We start from the raw sequence: 19,354 nt of genomic DNA on the forward strand, positions 1-19,354 counted from the left end.
TGCCTGCTGGGACTGAAGTTCAGTAATAGAATTTTAAGAAAAAAATTATATGAGTACTCTTATTATTGGGCTTACTAATTATTGCCAGTATTTTTTTTAAAAAAAGACTGAATCATTTCCTTAACATGCCTGATGGAGTCTGGCATGTCCTGGGGTCAGGACTCCCCAGTTTTTCCAGATGAGCTTCTTGTGCTAATGATATCTTTTCATAATCAATCATATCTCAGTAGAGTCATTTCCCTTTCCTTGCTGACAGGAGAGAGCTATTTCATAGCAAGAATGGGGCCCGAAAACGTGCCAAGAAGATCCTCATTGTCATCACAGATGGGCAGAAGTATAGAGACCCCCTGGAATACCATGATGTCATTCCCCAGGCAGAGAAAGCTGGCATTATCCGCTATGCCATTGGGGTATGGCCTCTTCTACATTGCTCCCTCAGACTCAGCCTAGTAAAGGCCAGTGGGTTCCTCCTCCTCAGCTACCTCTCTGCTGCAGGTGGGAGATGCTTTCCAGGAGCCCAGTGCCAGACAAGAACTGAGCACCATTGGCTCAGTACCCCCTCAGGAACATGTGTTTGAGGTGGACAACTTTGCAGCACTCAGCAGCATCCAGAAGCAGCTTCAGGAGAAGATCTTTGCAGTCGAAGGTACTTGAGCATTGGAGTTGAAGGGGTTCCCCACCCAGTTGTCCCTTGTAGTCTTGACAGTGCATCCCTGTTTACAACTAACCCCAAATTAATCCCTAGAATCTGAGTCACAAGCCTATGATCTCTTCCTTCTGCTTTGAAGCTTCATGATCTCATGGCTTTGAAGAACCTGTTTCCCTACAGGAACCCAATCGAGGACAAGTAGCTCCTTTCAGCATGAGATGTCACAAGAAGGCTTCAGTTCAGTGCTCACAATGGTGGGTACAGTGTGTACTTGATAAACAGGTCTCAAGCATCAGCTCTGGGCCAGCCCTGGGCTGGGAGCTGGAACCCAAAAGTAAATAAGAAGCAGATCTGGTCCTCAAGTTCACTGTCAGATCAGGGAGAACATCAGGCAGTGCATTTGGTGCTAGAAGAGGAAATTCAGGGCTTCTATACTCTTGGAGGGCATATTCTTGTGGGCAGAGAATACAGACAAAAGAGTTTTGGACTGTGCTGTTGGGGTAGGAAAAGAAAGGTGGTCAGAAGAGGCTGAATGATTAAAAAAAAAAGAACAAGCCTATGGAAAATCTGGGGAAAGATTGCTTTAGGTAGAGGCAAAACAAGTGCAAAAGTCTTCAGGCAGAGACAAAGTTACTGTGATGGAGCAATCAGAAGGGCCAGCATAGCAGGAGCAGAGGGAACAAGAGACAGCAAGCAAGGAGAGGACTAGAGAAATGGGAAATACCAGACAGGGCAGACCAGAGAGTTGACAATACAGCGAGACTTGTCTGAAAATAGATGTGTGTTCAAATTATCCAGAAGGATTGGTTTCAGAATAATTTGCAGTGAGCAGGGAGTGGTAGACATTAAACAAGGTTGGTCATGAATTGATCACTGAAGCTAGGTCAGGATTATTAGAGGTTAATGAAATCAAAAGTTCAAAAAAGCAATAAACTAAGTTCACTGAGGAGAAAATAAGAATTGTTTCCTGAGGGTGCTAAGGAATTAGTCACAGAGGAGATGGTTTTGAGGTTGACGGTTGGAGAGAGAGAGGAGCGGAGAATAAGGGAGAGAAGTGGCTAGGTCAAAAGTTTAGTGAGGTTCAGAACAGAGAATAACTTCAAGGGTTTGCTTGCAAGGAGTCCCAGATGCCATTCTAAGGGCTTGGCAATGGTTTTCCAGCAGAATGATGCCTGCACATTTGGGTTTGGGGATGTCGATTGCTTGGGTAAGAGAAGGTAGAGCAGACGAGCAAAGTAGGAGGCAGAAAGGGCAGGGGTGAAGGTGGGAACAGTGGCAGTGGGGATGGACTTAGAGATACTAGTGGTTGGGGTACAGAGGGTGCTGGTGAGCACTAAAGAAGAAAACTTGAAATGATCAGAGGAGTTAGGGGAGGGCATTTCTTTGGCTTAGGCTGCCCTCTTGCTTTGTTCTGCTCAGACCTGGAATCTTTTCCTCCCAGGATGGACCAGTACTGGGGGCTGTGGGGAGCTTTAGCTGGTCTGGAGGTGCCTTCCTGTACCCCCCACATATGAACTCCACCTTCATCAACATGTCTCAGGAGAATGTGGACATGAGGGACTCTTACCTGGGTGAGAAAAGGCTGTGGTGGGGGACAGGTGGGTGACAAGCTGTGGGAAGGGGAGGAGAAGCCTTAGTGTTGATGCTGGGCCCCCTCAGGTTACTCCAGTGAGCTGGCCCTTTGGAAAGGGGTACACAGCCTGGTCTTGGGGGCCCCTCGCCACCAGCACACTGGGAAGGTTGTCATCTTCACCCAGATATCCAGGCAATGGAGGCCAAAGGCTGAAGTCACAGGGACCCAGGTTGGTGTGGAAGACCATGTTGGTTGAACATGAGGGCGGGCAGGGTGGCTAGGAGCAGGGAGCTGATAGGGCAGGTCCTGGTACCTGGGGAGAGGCAGGACCTGGCCCAGAAAGGAGGTGCCTCTGGCAGGGGCAGGCAAGATGACTTCAGACTCTCCTCCCAGGTCGGCTCCTATTTTGGGGCCTCCCTCTGCTCTGTGGATGTGGACAGCGATGGCAGCACCGATGTGGTCCTCATTGGGGCTCCCCATTACTACGAGCAGACCCGAGGAGGAGGGCAGGTGTCCGTGTGCCCCATGCCCAAGGGGGTGAGTGATGATGGGACCTGGGCTGGGTGGGGCCCGTGTGAGGTGTGGATTGCCTGGATTGGACCTGGCACTGGTTTTTGTTCTGTAGAGGAGCAGATGGCAGTGTGAGATCATTCTCCGTGGGGAGCAGGGCCATCCCTGGGGTCGCTTTGGAGCAGCTCTGACAGTGCTGGGGGATATCAATGGAGACCATCTGGTAGATGTGGCCATTGGGGCCCCTGGAGAGAATGAGAACCAGGGTGCTGTTTACTTATTTCATGGAACCTCAGGATTAGACATCAGTTCCTCCCACAGCCAGGTAAGAGCCCCTGTTTTCAGCCTCTTATGGTCCTCCTCCCTTTCAATGACGTGTATTTACTGAGCACAGCCTCCTGTCACAAGCCTTAGGACTGGGCTGGGGATATAGCTCAGTTGGTAGAGTGTTTGCCTTGCATGTACAAGGCCCTGGGTTCAATCCCCAGCACAAAAAAAAAAAAAAAAAAACAAGCCTTAGGAGTTGTCATTTCCCTTCTTCTTTTGGTTGCCCTTTCATTCCTTTTCTTTTGCAGCATGGGGGATTGAACTCAGTTCAAACTCAGTTTACCTCGCACATGCCAGGCAAGCACTCTACTACTGAGCTACATCCCCAGCTCAGTAGTTTATTTTCTTGAATTTCACCAGACCCAGCTAAACAATCATCTGTCTTGGTTCCAAACAGCCTTCAATCTATTGTGAACAGCTTAATGGTAAGAGATCAGACTTTGAGGTCAGGCCCCTTGTCAAATTCCTGGCCTTACCAGCCATCAGTAGCTGTATGGCCTTAGGCAAGTGGCTAGCTTAGCCTCTGGGAGCTTTAGTGTCCTTCTGTGGAACGTGACAACCATCAAACCAACTCCCCGGGCTTCTTGTAAAGAAAATACAATGGATGCGCTAAGCACGCCATTCATCAAATATTTATGAATGAACATAGCAAATGATGAATAAGCAAATTGATTATTTTGCTATTTTTAGGCTCCTATTTTATTGTTAGCCTGTAGACTCATGATGAGTTGAACCAAAAGCTCTCCCTTCCATCTGGGGGTCCCTGAGGTCCTCACCCTGTTTTCTTTCAACTCACGCCCCTTCATCTCTCCTTTTCAATTTCTGTATTCAGGTCTGCTTTCACTACAAGCTGTTTCCAAATCTGCTTATCAAATCTTTGCAATCACCTCCCTTGAATTCCACTTTTTCTTTCCCTCTATGGCCAGCGGATCACTGGCTCCCAGTTCTCCTTAAAGCTCCAGTATTTTGGGCAGTCGCTAAGCGGTGGTCAGGACCTCACTCAGGATGGACTGGTGGACCTGGCTGTGGGGGCCCAAGGGCACGTACTACTCTTCAGGTGACAACTCCCCAACATGCTGCCCTCGCCTGCTATGTGTCTGATTAACCAGTGCTCTCCCCTACCTTAGTCCCCTCTCAGAGGCCAGTGTCCTGCCCTCAGCACCTACTTATGCCCCTCAGGAGCCTGCCAGTGCTGAAAGTGGGAGTAACTATGAGATTCACACCCATGGAGGTGGCAAAGGCTGCGTACCAGTGCTGGGAAGAGGTGTCCACCTCCCTGGAAGCTGTGGAGGCCATGATCTGTCTCACTATCCACAAGAGCTCACTTGACCAGTTAGGTAAGGCCCAGTCCCTTGTCCCATTAGAGGACTCCAAGGCTATTCTAAGAACAGAATGGGCTCAGGAATCCAAATCTCATCCCCGTATCTGCTCAGCTACCTGTGTGTCAGAAACCTGGGTCCTTTCCCTCCCTTCTTCTCACACCTACACCTGGGGTTCCATCCCCAGGGTAGGTATGGAGTCTGCCCACTTCTTTCTCCTGGCCCTAGACACTGCCTTCCTGTAAGCCACCACTTCTCCTTCCCACCTACACCAAAATAAAGACACTTTGAGCAGTTCCTCTCTCTATTTTTGCACCCTCACTCATTCTTCACAGATGAGGGGATATTAGAACTCATTTGGTCCTAATATGCAAATCTGGGCTCCTCAACCCTATCTCTTAAGACCCCTAAATTGCTCCCACTTGAATCTATAAAGACCTGAATCCTTCCCTGCAATGTCCTCTCTGACTTGGTCCCTCCCTCAATCTTCTCTCACCTCATTCCACTTTTCTCTTTCTCTCTCTCTCTCTCTCTCTCTCTTTTTTTGTACCCAGGGGTGAAAAACATACCCAGCCCTTCTTATATTTTATTTTATTAAATAAATATAACTCAGGGTCTCACTGAGTTGCTTAGGGCCTACTTAAATTGCTGAGGTTGGCTTTGAACTAGTGATCTTCCTTCCTTAGTCTCCTGAGCAGTTGGGATTACAGGTGTGCGCCACCACATCTGGCTCACTCCTCCTTTCTCTATACATTTTTGGTAAATGTGCCAGCCTCCCTCTCCCTTGGAGACTTAGCTACTCTAGCCACAGTCTGGGACATTCTCCTCTCTGTGCTTCACCCTCTGGGTTGTAGCTTAGATATGGTCTATCTAGGACAGCATCCCTGATCAAGATACTACTCATGCTGTGACATTATGGCCATATGACAACATATGACATATGTTTGGCTCTTTTCCTGGAATATAAGCTTTATGAGGGCAGGGTCATATCCATCTTCTTCTCAGTGTGTATCCCCAGCATTTGGTACAGTTCATGGCCCATAGAAAGTGCTCTACAAATATTCATCTCATGAACAAATAAATGAAAAGAGAACATTGTAGGTTTTCTCTGCCTTTCCTTTTTCTACTTCTTTCACTTCAGGTGATGTCCAAAGCTCTGTCAGGTATGATCTGGCTTTGGATCCGGGTCGTCTGATTTCTCGTGCCATTTTTAATGAGACCAAGAACTCGACTTTGACTCGAAAAAAAACCTTGGGGCTTGGGGATCACTGTGAAACCGTGAAGTTGCTTTTGCCAGTAAGGACTTTGGGTTTTGGAAAAGGGAGAGGGAGGAGGATCTCAAGGCTAGCCTATAGAATCCATGGGTGAGGACACTGGGTCTGGAGAGAGGAAGGTTGGGGCGGGAGGACTTGGCTTCACAGCTTGGTTGGGCTACTGTCTAGATGCAGTGAAAAATCCCCAGTGGTGGAAAGTAGGAAGGATGGTGGGTTCTTGAAAACCCATTCTCTTTCAGGACTGTGTGGAAGATGTGGTGAACCCCATCATCCTGCGCCTCAACTTCTCCCTGGCGAGAGACTCCACCTTATCCCGGAATCTTCACCCTGTGTTGGCTGCAGGCTCACAAGACCTGTTCACTGCTTCTGTGAGTCTTCCAATGAAGTCCCAGAGATGTGATGGCTTTCTTAAGAGCCCACAATAGCCCACCCACCACATTTCCTAGCCTCCACCCAGCAAAGGAAAACCCTGCCACGTTTGGACCCTGAAACATATCCCAGTTGGTTACCTACTTTACCATGACATAAACTCTCTTGTTCTCATTCTACTGATCCTTCCCAACTTTTTTCAGCCCTCCCTGTCAGACTTTGTATTCTATCCCCAATTTGAAAAACATTTCCTCCTTCTATCTAAAGGATCTTCTCGAATTCTCCAAGCTCTGATCTTGACACCTTCTCTTTTTTGGGGGGAGGGTGATTATTGAGGATTGAACTCAGGGGCATTCAACCACTGAGCCACATCCCCAGCCCTATTTTGTATTTTATTTAAAGACAGGGTCTCACTGAGTTGCTTAGTGCCTTGCGGTTGCTGAGGCTGGCTTTGAACTCGTGATCCTCCTGCCTCAGCTTCTCAAGCTGTTGGGGTTTACAGGCATGTGACACCACGCCCAGAGACTCATTCTCTTTTGAAAACCTGCACTCAACAGTTCTCACTTCTCTGGCCCCCAATTACTCCATGATTACAAAAACATCCCAAATATACACATCAGGGGAATCATAACCATCTGCATATACATTTGCATCTGTCTTGGGGATTGTATGTTCCTTGAGTACAAGAACCACATCTAATTTGCCTGAAGTTTTCATTTCCTCCAAACTGCCAAAGCCTGTCCTGTTACTGGCACTTAATGTTTGTTGAATAATCTGATTTGATACAACTGGACTTTATTGTCCTTGAAACCAAGGATATTGTCTTTTTTTTTAAGTTTAGTTGTAGATGACACAATAACTTTATTTATTTATTTTAATGTGGTGCTGAGGATTGAACCCTGTGCCTCACACGTGCTAAGGCAAGTGCTCTACCACTGAGCCAGAACCCCAGCCCTTGTCTTTTTTTATATTCTAACCTCCACACCCAATCTCTACTCTTGCTAGTATCAGTAGAGTACTGGGTGCAGAGGTTCAGTAAGAGTCAATGTTGATAAGCATGTTTAATGAGGGGGCTGAAGAAAGATTAAAACATGGAATGAGAAGAGAATATATACTGATTTTCTGCAGCTTCCCTTTGAGAAGAACTGTGGGCAGGATCACATCTGTGAGGGGGACCTGCGTGTCAACTTTAGCTTCTTAGGGTGAGCTCCATCTCCTTTCATATCCAGATATTCAAGTTTCTGAGTTTACTAAACTCCTAGGATGATTTGTGCTTCTCTTCGGGTGTTTGTCTAACAAAAATGATTCTGACAGGAATGTTATTGGTGCATGATTCATGAGTTCCCCAAATCCTGTTCCTGCCCCTCGATCCAATTACAACCTACTTCCAGAGGAGTCACACTCCCAATCTTGTCCTTCCCTTCAGCCTACAGACATTGATGGTAGGAAGCTCCCTGGAGCTCAATCTGATAGTGACTGTATGGAATGAGGGTGAGGATTCCTATGGAACTGTAGTCAACTTCTACTACCCAGCAGGACTATCCTATCGCCGGGTGTCAGCAACACAGGTAAACACCTTCCTTGGGCTCTAGCTGACTGGGGTCTTGTATTAGTCTGTTTTCTGTTGCCTGAAACAAAATGCCACACACTGGGTAAATTACAAAGAACTGTTTATTTTGGCTCACTATTCTGGAGGTGCATGGTCAAGGGGCCACATCTGATGATGGTTTTCTTGTTGGAAGAATCCTAAGATAACGCAAGCCATCATATGGCAAGAGACAGAAAGTAAATGTGTGTATGTGTGTTGGTCTAGTCTCTCTTCTGTTTCCTATAAAGTCACCAGGATGCAATTGTGGGACACCCCACCCCAATAACTTTATCTAATCCTAATTGCTTTCCCAAGGCCTTGCCTCTAAATACCATAGTCAGATTAAGTTTCCACACTCTTAATACATAACAATGGAGATTATATTTAAAAGCATGGAACATTCAAACTGTATCCAAAACAAAGCAGGCTCCTCCACTGTCCTATACTTTCTAAGTGATCACACACACACACACACACATACACATAGAGGGAGACAGAGAAGTCATTAAGCCTATGTATAGTTTAATAAATTATATTAAGCAAAAGTTCATAAATTTAACACCTGGGTCAAGAAATAAAACACTGCTAGTTTTCTCAAAGTCTTCTTACCATGTACCTTATCCTATCACAATCACAACCTTTCCCCAAGGGTAATCACTATTCCAACTTTGCGATAATAATTTCCTTGTATTTTTAAATAATTTTACCAATCCATGGGTGTATCCCTAGATAACATTCTTCAGTTTTGCTGCTATTTGAACTTTATATGAATGAAAACATGTTATATGTACTCTTTTGTGCCTTGCTTCTTTACCTCAATATTATGTTTGTGAGATCCATCCATGCTGTTGCATGTGGGGGTAGAATATTTTCATTGTTATACAGAATTTCTTTGTATGAAATGTACCACAATTTATTTTTCCATTCTTCAATTAATAGCCATTGAATTGTTTCCTGATTTTGGCCATAATTGAGTAAATCCTGGTGTACCTATACATAATATTTTGAAGACACAGAATTACTGAGTATATTATTACTATATATATATATAAAATGACATGCATTATATAAAATATATATACATTATATATTATATATAATATATATCATGCAATATACAATATATTTATATAATTTATATAAATTTATATATTTAAAAATAATTATATAAATATAATTTACATTAAATATATGAATATATAATATATAATTTATATATAATTATATATTTATATATCATATAAATGAATATATAATATATATAATAAAATGTGTATTTTATACATATATATATATATATATATATATATATATATATATATCTTCAATTAACAAGTAAAGTCAAACCATTTTTAAAAGTATTTTCACTTCCATCAGCAGTATGTGAGAGGTCCTGTGGCTTTCTTTAACACTTAACATCATCAGACTTTTAAATTTCCGTCAGTCTGGTAAATGAGTAATACTCTTTCCTTACAGTCTTAATTCTGTAGAGGTTGAGCAAATTTGCATATATTTCCTTGTCATTTGGATCTTTTCTTTTGGAAAGTGTCTGTTCCCATCTTTATTCTATTCTTCAAGTGAGTTGCCTGTATTTTTCCTATTGATTTATAAAAGCTCTTCACATATTCTGGTTATTAATCCTATTCCAATTTTATGTGTTCAAATATCTTTCCCATTGCCTGTCTTTTATAATGTCTTTTAAAAAACAATGTCTTAATTTGTTGTTGATTTGTGTCAATGTTTTCTTTTGTACTTCATGTTTTTGTGTTAAGTAATACTTTGATACCCCAAGGTTATAAAAATAGTCATCTATATTATCTTTTAAAATCTTTAGTTTGGTTTTTTTCACATTTGAGTCTTTCATACAGTTGTAATTTATTTTAATGTATGGAATGAGGTAGGAGTCCCACCTTTTCTCTTTTTTGGTATAGGTCAATTTTCCTAGCACCTTTTGTTGAAACGTCTGTTCTTTCTCCTACTGCTATCCAATGCCACTACTGTGATATATCAAGACTGTATATGCATAAGGGTAACTTTTCAGAATTCATTTTCCTTCCCTAGAAGCAACCCCATCAGCGTCCACTGCGCCTGGCATGTGAGGCAAATCCCACTGGGAATGAAGGCCTGAGGAGCAGCAGCTGCAGCATCAACCACCCCATCTTCAGAGAGGGTACTACGGTCAGTGCTGCCCCCAAAACCTCATCACTGTTCTTCCTTGTCCTGACCCACTCCCTTCCCTTACTCCCTGCTCCTTCCCTATCCCTCTTCCTTATTTCTTCTTCCCTCAGGGCACCTTCATTATCACATTTGATGTTTCCTACAAGGCCGCTCTGGGAGACAGGTTGCTTGTGAGGGCCAATGCAAGCAGGTGAGCTCAGGCCACTCTCTGGTCAGCTGGAGACTCCTCTCCTGGATTCCTTTCCAATTGGGTTCCCCTCTCTTTCTCCAGTGAGAATAATAAGCCTGCAACCAACAAGACTACCTTCCAGCTGGGGATCCCAGTGAAATATGCAGTGTACACAATGATCAGCAGGTGCTTAATCCCTATCCCTCCCCTTAGACCTTTAACCTTCCTTCAAGCCTAGTTTTTTCTGCTGCAGGCCAGCCTTTTGGTGATGGGCATCCGTGTTAATCCATGTTACTATAATGGGCTACCTGAGGCAAAGTACATATAAAGAAGAGAGGTTTATTTAGCTCACAGTTGCGAATGCTGATTGTCAAACAGTGTAGTGACAGTTCTGGTGAGGACGCCCTTGACTATATTGTGGCAGATAACACCAAAATGTGTGCCAGAGGATGAGATTGCACCATGAGATAGGAAGCTTGTGAAAGGGGGAGGGGCTGATCTTACATTTCACTGGGACTTGCCTCTTAAAGGTCCCAGCACATCTCAACATTGCTACCCTGAGGCCCAAGCACCCAACACATGAACCCTTGTAGCATAAACTCATATCTAAATTACAGCGTACCTAAATTATGTCCTCTGATTTCTCCTATGGGAATGATTGTGTGGGTGGCCAGCCATGTTTATAGTACAACATGATGGGCCACACAAATTCTTGCTTCTTCTCTGATGAACTGGCCCGCTGGTGGGACACACATATGCCTTATCAACACTGTCCATTTTCTCCTCTCCCTCAAAAATTCAGGCTTCTTTTAACATGAAGGCAATCCTTTCCTTTGCGCCAAACATGAACATGCTAAAGTAAAGCTACTAGATTGAGATCACTGTAAGCACTCTGAATTGGGTAACCAATAGGATATGGTCTGTCACCACATAGAGGAAAGGAAAGGTCAGGTTTCTACAAAACTGAGAGGAGGGTAAAGGTGTGAGAGACTGTTGGGAAGGTCTCTAAAAACTCAAAGCCGAGGAAGGCCACAGGAGAGGCAAATGTAGGGCCACAACTATGGGTTCTGAAGGTGGGTGAAGGAGCTGGGCCGGCCAGGCTGGAAGGAAAGCAAGGGACTCCACACACTGAACTGTACTCCAGAGGGTTAAAGTGTGACATGGGACAGAGCTTGCTGCTGTTGCTGTTAAATTTATAGAGGAACTAGGGAAGGGGATCAGGCAGTCTTATTGTCCATCTAGGACTCATGGACCACATTTGTCAGTTTCCCCTTTTATCCACAGTAAAATACTTATGATAAAAGTTTACAGTTATATATACTTATGACAAACATTTTTTGTTATCATTGTGGGGTTTTTTGTGTTGTTTTTATATTCATTTAATCCTCCCAATAATTGTATTGTTATCTCCATTTTATCAATGAAAAATTAAGAGGTTAAATAACTTGCTCCCATCATTCACCAGGTAAATCATGTTGGATGCCTTACAAGGATACCCTGGGAGACAGGTTTTTTGCTCGTGAGGGCCAATACAAGTTAGTGAGCCCAGATGGTTTGATTCCAGGGCCTGTGTCCAAGGCCATATGCTATATGCTTCTCTGAAAACTCAGGAAAGTCGGATGATTTGCTTAAATTAAAAAAAAAAAAGAGGTTTAGAACAAGAAAATTTAAAATAAGAAAACTAAAGCATAGGAGGCAGGGGAGCAGAGAGAAAGGCTAGCACAGTGAGAGAAAAGTAAATGCTCACACTTATGGAGGACTCACAGGTGCTAGGTGCTGCTATAACCCCCATCACAACTCTGCTACAAATAGGCAATATTATAAGCATCCTTATTTCAAGGAGGAAAAAACTATAGGTCTCTGGAGAGGCTAACTCTCTTGCCTCATGTTACTTGAGTAGGAAGTGCTAATCTAGATGTGAACTCAGGCAGCTTCTCTGTATTCTGAGGATAGGACTCAGGGCCTTGCACATGCTAAGCAATTGCTCTACCCTAGACTACAACCCCAGTTCCTGTGTTCTTACTTAGCAAGCTAATAATGGGAAAATTGCTGGGGCCCACAAAGTTTCTGTGTGGCTGGTTTGGCTTTTGTGCTCTGGGTGCTAGGGAAAAGAGCAGGTCTTTAATCTTGACTGTTTGATACTACTGAGATCTTAAAGCTCTGAGAAGGCAGAGATTGTGGCTTAACTGTTGAATCTCCATGGCCATCCATATCGCCTGGTATATGATAAATATTTCCTGAAAGAAGCCATAAGTGGAGGGATGGATGGATGGAGAGATGGATGGAAATCCTCCTGTAGCCTGAAACACTTATGTCCCCTCTGTAGGCTTGAATTCACTTACTATCTTCCTTCACATTTACTATCCTTCCCCAAGATAACCACATTTATCTTCTTTGTTGCCACCACAGAGGGGCCATTATTTTGTTTTTTCTTGAGTGATCCAGCTGTCACTCCCTGGAGTCCCCTTAGAGTTATTTGTTCTGGCAGCAGCCTCTGCAAGCATCATCTGAGGCCAGTCCTGTATCTACTAGAGAAAGCAATGTGAATGCCTTTTCCCAGAGGAAAATGTTCAGATATTCTGAGAGGTGATGTTCAAGTTGAGCGTTTAAGTGAAAATTTCCAGAAGAGGAGTGGGTAAGGACATTCTAGGCAGAAGAAAGAACTTGTGCAAAGTCATGGGGATGTGAAAGAGCCACAAGTATCAAGGGAAGAGCTGGTAGTTTTGGGTGACTGAGGCAAAAGGCAGTGAGGGAGGACTAAGCTGAAGCTGAGCTGCAGAGGTATGTGGGACCTTGGTGTTTGCCTAGGTCACTTTCTGGGCCCAACATTGCTCTCTGCAGCAAGCTAGGGCACAACTGGGGATGAGTGTAGGGCTGTTTTTTCACCAACAGGCTCTTTCTCTCCAGACAGGAAGAATCCACCAAGTACTTCAGCTTTTCTATTTCTGATGAGAGCAGCAGGAAAGAGGCAGAACATCGATACCGCGTAAGAGGCTGGGACATATTCATGTCTGTCCTTCCTGGTGTTCGTGGAGTTGGAAGTTGGTGGGAAAGATGTAGAAGACCCCAGGGCTATCGCTAGGAAAGAAGTGGGATTTGGTATGTGCCAGGGACTATAATGTCATTTGGTCTCAATTTTCTGCAGGTGAATAACCTAAGTCAGCGGGATCTGGCCATCAGCATAATATTCTGGGTTCCCATCTTGCTGAATGATGTGCCTGTGTGGGATGTAACTGTGATGGCCCCTTCACAGGTGCTTGCCTGTCTTTCCTCTCTCTCCAGGAACTGATCCCACAGGTACTGCACACCCTCTTATCAGGGAAATGTTGATCCTTATGCTGCTAAGAATTTTTTTTCTTTGTCAACTAGAGTCTCCCCTGCGTGTCAGAGAGGGAACCTCCCCAGCATTCTGACTTCCTGACCCAGATTCCAAGGAGTTCTGTGCTGGTAAGAAAGACCCTGAGTCCCCCACTATCAGACCAGCCCATATTGGGAGATACAGCAAAAATGTATTGCTAGATTATAGAATTATGCATTTATCTTGTAATTTTTCATCTATTTTCCACCCAAACTCTGCATCCTTTATTTCGTTTTATGGTCCCCCCCACACCCTAAGTGAAGATCTTCCTCAACTTCTTTCCTCTCCTATCTCAAGAACTGTTCCATTGCTGACTGCATGAGGTTCCGCTGTGACATCCCCTCCTTCGGCATCCAGGAGGAGCTTGACTTCATCCTGAAGGGCAACCTCAGCTTTGGCTGGGTCAGCCAGGTGTGTAGGCCCTTCCCCCAGATTCACATGGTATCTGATGGGTCTGCACCAAGCCTTAGGCCAGGTCATTTGCTGAACTCTGAGTTTCCCTCAGAGACAATTCCCTAGCTCTCCTCACCCTAACACTGTCTTGCAGACATTGCAGAAGAAGGTGTTGATCATGAGTGTGGCTGAAATCACATTTGATAGATCTGTGTATGCCCAGCTTCCAGGACAGGAGGCATTTTTGAGAGCCCAGGTAGTGACTGTGGGGTAGGCAGTGGCCAGGCTGGTAAGAGGCTCCTGATACTAAATCTGTGCTGCTGGGTGGGGGGTTGAAAGCTTAGAGGGAGGAGGGAGGAAAGTCCCTGGGCAAGACAAAAGTCTTGAAGAGTATGAGTGCTCCTGGATCTCACCTCTTGGAGCAGGGCCTAGGGAAGGAGGGAAGGGAGCTAAAGGTTGGAGAACCCTGGGGAAGTCTGAAGCAACATGAAACCTCATGCTTTCTGATCTCCAAATCAGATGGAGACACTGCTAGAAGAATTTGAGGTCTATAATCCCATCTCCCTCATTGTGGGCAGCTCTGTGGGAGGTCTGCTGCTGCTGGCTCTTATCACAGCCACATTGTATAAGGCAAGTACTTTATTCCACTCCTAACACTACCAGCAGCCAAACCCAGCCCTGTCACAGACAGGATAATAGCATGAGAATCTGACTATAGTGCCAGACAGGACTAGGCACACATTTTGCCTCTAGAATTTATTTACTGTATGTTAGCAAGTTGCTCAACCTCTCTGAATCTGTTTCTCATTTTATTTATTTATATGTGGTGCTGAGAATTGAACCCAGTGCCTCATACATGCTAGGCAAGTGCTCTTTACCACTGAGTTACAACCCAAGCCCCTTGTTTCTCATTTTTTAAATGATAATAAGGCTTACCTCATAGATTACATGAAATTAGGCAGAAATGAGGCCAGGGTATATGTATAAATCTGCCTGCCTGCAGAATCTATGCTTTTCTATTCTAGATTATGTGTATGATACTGTGCTCAGCATACAACAGATATTCAATATATGACAGCTGTTGTTCATATAAATGTTCTGACACAAAAACATAATCTTACTTAGTTCTCTTATTCTCTCTCAGTTTCTTCCTATTCTCATACCAAGTATTTCTGATTTATTTCTTTTCACAGCTTGGCTTCTTCAAACGTCAATACAAAGAAATGTTAGATGGAAAGCCTGAAGACACTCCTACATTAGGAGGGGAGAATTTCACCTGTGAGGCACCAAATTTATCTTTGTCTTAATAATCCACTTTTAAAATTTATCTCTACTTCCATGGGCTAGTTTTGTCCCTACCTATGAATCTACTTTCACATGGATCTGGACTTGCCTGAGCAACCTATCAGGTATTAAGCCACCTTTCTGAGGAGTTGAAAGGTTTTTATACCTGTACATATCTCTTGGACTTTTTCAGGATCAGATATGATGCCAGCATACATTTTCATATGGATGTTTGTCATACAAACTGAGAATGTTTATCACATTTTCCTTGTATGGAAGAGTTCTAACCCAGGGATGAGGTTCTAGAAATAGGTAGGGAAACCAAATTGTGGGATTAAAAATGTCCTCTCACTTTCTCTGGTACCTGGGAGTATCAGGGGAGAGATTTAAAGGAAGTGTGTGTGTGTGTGTGTGTGTGTGTGTGTGCGCGCGCGCGCGCGTGTGCCAGGAGCATATTGGTCTGTCATGGGCTATGCACAGGCTTCAGGATCTTTAGTCATGAAAAGTGGGAAAAGCGGTGGAATGTTCAGTCAGAGCTCATTTGAACCCAAGTTTCCCTTGAATGGGGCCCCAAAATCCAGGAGAGCCAGGCTTCCAGAAAGGACTATCTCATTTCCAGACTAATACAGAAAAGCATCATAGAGAATGACCAAAATATTTCAAATCCAGAATTAGGTCATGACACCTCACACGGAGGACGGCAGGGCCCACATTTGAAATTGGGGCTATCTGTAGATAGCCAGGATTCACAGATGCTGTCAGTTTGGCCTGGGTGTGTCAGGGGAGAGTTACTTCAGGTCTGCACTCCTGGGTTCCCTTTGATCAGCTGCAGACAATGAAGTCGCTGAGAATCTTAGGCTCCTCCTCTAGAGAAGAGGAACAAAATTATATCTGGATTCAGTTATGTGAAAACCCTGTACAGCCTAGAGACCTAAATATTAATGGGTAAGAGAGGGGGACGGAGATTGCCTACCTGTTCACGCAGGACCCTCGAGCACCTGCCATTATCAGCAACTTGGGAGTAACACGCGAGAGCAACCACGCAGCCCGCGTATGCGCCGAGCCGACAGGCCGAGCCAAGGACAATCGGTGCAGCCCAGCGGGGCCCCACCCAACCCTTCGCTCCCGCTGTCCCCAAAAAGCCTAAGGACACAAAACTTTCACACCTTTATTGTGCTTGGGATTGTCCGCTGGGGCTTCAGGGGTCTTCGTAGCCCGTGGGCAGAGGGTTGAAGTGGGGATTGTGGAAAAGAGTGTGGTTGCCGTCCCCCCAGGCGAAGGGCTGTAGAGAGAGCCGAGAAGGGACAGAGAGTGTCAGAGCGGTCCCGGCCAGGGGGGGGGTCCCCGCACCCCCTTTGCCCGCCCTCTGGGTCCCGCATACCTTGGTGCGAATGCGGAGGTGGTGGTAGGGGATGAACTCTGGGCGCTCGCGGTGGCCTGCGTGCAGCCAGCAGTTGACGGTGCACAGAGCCACACTGGGGAGCGCCAGCACGAAGGTCAGGAGGCGCCAGGTGCCGGCTGGGTGAGAGGAAAGGCGAGGGTGAGAGAGAAGGTCAAGGCCTCTGGGCGGAGGCCCTTGGAAGGTCTGGGGTCGCTTAGCCCGAGTAGGGGGTTGCCCGGAGGCTAGGGGGGTGTGAGTAGCGTGCGCGCGCGCGTGTGTGTGTGTATAGGAACCAGGTGGGCAAAACCAGTAAGCAAGAGGGTCAGGCACGCTGGCTCCACTCACCTCCTGCCCCTCCGTGGTCTCCCTTGGCTGTGCTGGCCAAACCCCTACTCAAGGACCTCAGAGGCAGAGCCATTGTGGCAAGAGAAGCTGGGAATGGCACTGTCCTTCCACTCTCCTTCACTGAGGCTTACGCTCTCCTCCCCTTTTTTGAGCCAATCACCTGTTGAGTCCGAACTTGGGTGGCTATTTTTAGGGGTCTTCTATATTTAAAGTGGGGCCTGAGTGGAAGGAGATCCTCTCCAGGCGGTGGGTTTACTGTGTCTTTTATTTTGACAAGGGGACATGTAAAGTACAGTATGCTGCTTTTAAAATAGTTGCGGAGAACTAATTTATTCCATATTCCCAGTGGCTGGCACACAGTAGGCCTTTAATAAGTATTTGTAGAATAGATCAAGGGTCTTTTTGAATCCTTTTTTTCAACTGTAAAATCTGTAATTTGTACTTAAATTATTTTTTCTAATGAAGTTTAAGTAAAATAGAAGTGTGCCAGTTTAAAGTCTGACACAAAACAGTCATTTAATATATGTTTTAATCACAGTTCCTTGCAAGGAACAGAACTCTTAACTAGTTTTGAAAGATAAGCAGCTGACAATCTTAGTTAGCTCAGGGTATTTCTGGTACAGCCAGAGAGGCCTCAATCTGCACAGTGAGAAATGAACCGTTTTGAAGGCCACTGCTGAACCCTGGATGCCAAAAACTTCCATTTACACAGCCTTGGGAAGCTAAATTTGTCCATCCTCACCCTGTTTTGAAAATGGTTTCCTTGTGAAGTTTGTTTCCAGAGGTTGCTCTCTTTTTAATCAATAAATCCTGTGGGTGCACCAATTGGCAATACCTGGTCATTTTGCTTGTGATCTAGTTGCAAGAAAGTCTGGGAAGGTGAGTCCTGGCTTCTGTCTTAGGCAGGCAGGAATTATACTGTGGGGAAAATCCTCAAAAATGGGAAAATTATTCAGAAAATTCTGGGTAGCCACAAATCTAACAAATGTCTTCTGCAAAGTGCGTTATTTCACTCTGACTTTTTTGGAGAGAAAAAAGAAAGCATAGGCAGGCCTGCACGCAGCTTGTATCAAGGCAGGTCACCAGAAAGCTACCGGACCAGGCAGGGATGACATCTGCTTTGTTCACTGTCATATCCTCAGCACCCAGCATGGAACCTGGCATGAAGTAGATGTTCTAAAAATATGTATTTAATGAATGTTTAAACCTTCTTCTTTTGGTTAACCCTATAGAAATGTCTTTTCAGAATTTAACAGGATGCCTCCAACATTTATCAAAAGCTGATATGCTGAATATGAATTTAAGAAAAATGAAGAAGGTACAATTTCAAGAAGGGGCTCTATAACTGTACCTCCTGTTGGTTCTATGCTGAACCACCTTCTTCCTTCTTGTCCTCCCTCCCTCCACCCCTTCTCTTCTTCAATCTTGTTGAATGGTCAAATGTTACATAGCGTGGCTAAATTATTCCTGAGCCCTCACTTATCTATAGAATTCTTTCAGTTGCCTTTTCCCAGTGACTTTGGAGTAGCTGTGGAGATGGGACTTTAAATTTCCCTGGCATCTCCCTCTATTCACAATCCATCAAATCCCTTCTCTTCAGATATGCCAACTGTAGCTCCTGAAGAAACAGAAATGACAAGGGGGTGTGTTTAATGGGGAGGCTTGAAGGTTCTCTTTCTTCCCTGAATAGCCCCTCAGGTTTGTTTGCTGATGGTTACCAAACACTTCACTGGAAATTCCAACCCCTTTGGTTAATGCCCCAAGGGCTGCTACTTTCCTCTGCTGCTGTCGCCATCGTGTGGTGCATTTGACCAAGTACCCAAAGACTTGTACTTAGGTAGTTTGAGCTTTTCTAGGCAGCAGTCTTTGTACCCACCATTATTTCTTAAGTTCGCTCTCACATAAATTAATTGGTTTTCTGCCAAAGCTTCCAAGTTCTAGAGGTTTCATTTGTTCTTTATTTTAGGTAGAGGGAAGAACAAACTTTCCAGTTTTTAAATAGACCCCAGTGAGTAGCATTCCCATCCTTTGTGAGACATACTTCAGCTACTGGTGGTGAAGGCAGAGGGACAACTCTGTCAGTTTCTTTTATGCCTCTTCCTGGGGACAACTCATACTATGACTAGATTTTCCAAAGCCAAGATCAACCACAACATGTGATCTATTAAATATAAATTTTGTGTGTGGTGTCCTAAAATGGAATACTCGAGATTGGAAATGTCCCACAAAAAACAATTATATGATGACACAGAACATGGGTTAACTAGGATGAACAGTAAAGAGAGTTGGAAACAAGACAGAATCAATAATGACAATAGAATGATAGGGTCTTGTGTCATCTTTGAAGAAAAGGACAATAAAAATACTATGTCCCTGAAGGGACCCTCCCCACACCCCAAAACCTAGCCAGGTTAAGGGAACAATGAGAGTGAGTCTAGGCTCAAATATCCAGATATAAATTATCCTGAGGGACACTGGCTTTCTCTCTTATGCTGGAAATTAGGGCAAGTTAGTGTTATCAGTACAAAGTGGCTTTTTTGTATTCACAACAAGTTCCTTGGGATGCTGGTCACAGGTAAAAGCAAGCTAAATTGATGATGTCACTATGTCTGTAGCATAATATATACAACCCCTTTT

The 19,354-nt window shown here is 44.6% G+C and overlaps 2 protein-coding genes across 11 annotated transcripts in view; one reads left to right on the forward strand and one right to left on the reverse strand.

Annotated features, from left to right (window-relative positions):
* Itgad (integrin subunit alpha D) overlaps positions 1-15,382 on the forward strand; it is a 29,277-nt gene extending 13,895 nt beyond the window's left edge. For 2 of the 9 annotated variants that reach the window (XM_015491359.2, XM_048789841.1), the window contains 23 exons: positions 257-410; positions 496-646; positions 830-903; positions 2,091-2,220; positions 2,309-2,451; positions 2,616-2,759; positions 2,848-3,057; positions 3,986-4,116; positions 4,239-4,396; positions 5,520-5,674; positions 5,892-6,020; positions 7,150-7,223; positions 7,448-7,589; positions 9,671-9,787; positions 9,898-9,977; positions 10,059-10,142; positions 12,864-12,942; positions 13,102-13,209; positions 13,326-13,403; positions 13,612-13,725; positions 13,862-13,963; positions 14,227-14,337; positions 14,901-15,382. In XM_015491359.2, the coding sequence (XP_015346845.1) occupies positions 257-410; positions 496-646; positions 830-903; positions 2,091-2,220; positions 2,309-2,451; positions 2,616-2,759; positions 2,848-3,057; positions 3,986-4,116; positions 4,239-4,396; positions 5,520-5,674; positions 5,892-6,020; positions 7,150-7,223; positions 7,448-7,589; positions 9,671-9,787; positions 9,898-9,977; positions 10,059-10,142; positions 12,864-12,942; positions 13,102-13,209; positions 13,326-13,403; positions 13,612-13,725; positions 13,862-13,963; positions 14,227-14,337; positions 14,901-15,014 (2,782 nt within the window). In that variant the 3' untranslated portion in view covers positions 15,015-15,382. Of the gene's footprint in view, positions 1-256; positions 411-495; positions 647-829; positions 904-2,090; positions 2,221-2,308; positions 2,452-2,615; positions 2,760-2,847; positions 3,058-3,985; positions 4,117-4,238; positions 4,397-5,519; positions 5,675-5,891; positions 6,021-7,149; positions 7,224-7,447; positions 7,590-9,670; positions 9,788-9,897; positions 9,978-10,058; positions 10,143-12,863; positions 12,943-13,101; positions 13,244-13,325; positions 13,404-13,611; positions 13,726-13,861; positions 13,964-14,226; positions 14,338-14,900 lie in introns of those variants that run through there. The other 7 variants (XM_048789837.1, XM_048789838.1, XM_048789840.1 and 4 more) reach the window with 7 other exon arrangements.
* On the reverse strand, positions 13,485-16,874 carry LOC107146984 (cytochrome c oxidase subunit 6A2, mitochondrial). 2 transcript variants are annotated; one of them, XM_048789844.1, is made up of 4 exons: positions 16,718-16,874; positions 16,373-16,509; positions 16,158-16,273; positions 13,485-13,689 (listed from the first exon to the last, which is right to left on the reverse strand). In XM_048789844.1, exons 1-3 carry the CDS (start codon positions 16,788-16,790, stop codon positions 16,190-16,192), a joined length of 294 nt encoding a protein of 97 aa, XP_048645801.1. In that variant the 5' UTR covers positions 16,791-16,874; the 3' UTR covers positions 13,485-13,689; positions 16,158-16,189. The 2 variants fall into 2 exon arrangements, with proteins under 2 accessions (XP_048645801.1, XP_015346844.1); XM_015491358.2 differs by lacking the exon at positions 13,485-13,689 and adding an exon at positions 15,633-15,857.
* Between the last annotated feature and the right edge of the window lie 2,480 nt (positions 16,875-19,354).

Source organism: Marmota marmota, unplaced genomic scaffold (assembly GCF_001458135.2).
Source record: "Marmota marmota marmota unplaced genomic scaffold, marMar, whole genome shotgun sequence".
NCBI classification, from domain to species: Eukaryota; Metazoa; Chordata; class Mammalia; order Rodentia; family Sciuridae; genus Marmota; species Marmota marmota.

What these genes read in the sequence shown, in the direction of transcription:
- LOC107146984 (XM_048789844.1), bottom strand. Translation starts at nt 16,790, where the DNA reads ATGGCTCTGCCTCTGAGGTCCTTGAGTAGGGGTTTGGCCAGCACAGCC. An exon ending in AGACCACGGAGGGGCAGGAG is followed by an intron (nt 16,510 to 16,717) that starts GTGAGTGGAGCC and finishes CCTCTCACCCAG; the next exon opens with CCGGCACCTGGCGCCTCCTG. An exon ending in ACCTCCGCATTCGCACCAAG is followed by an intron (nt 16,274 to 16,372) that starts GTATGCGGGACC and finishes CTCTCTCTACAG; the next exon opens with CCCTTCGCCTGGGGGGACGG.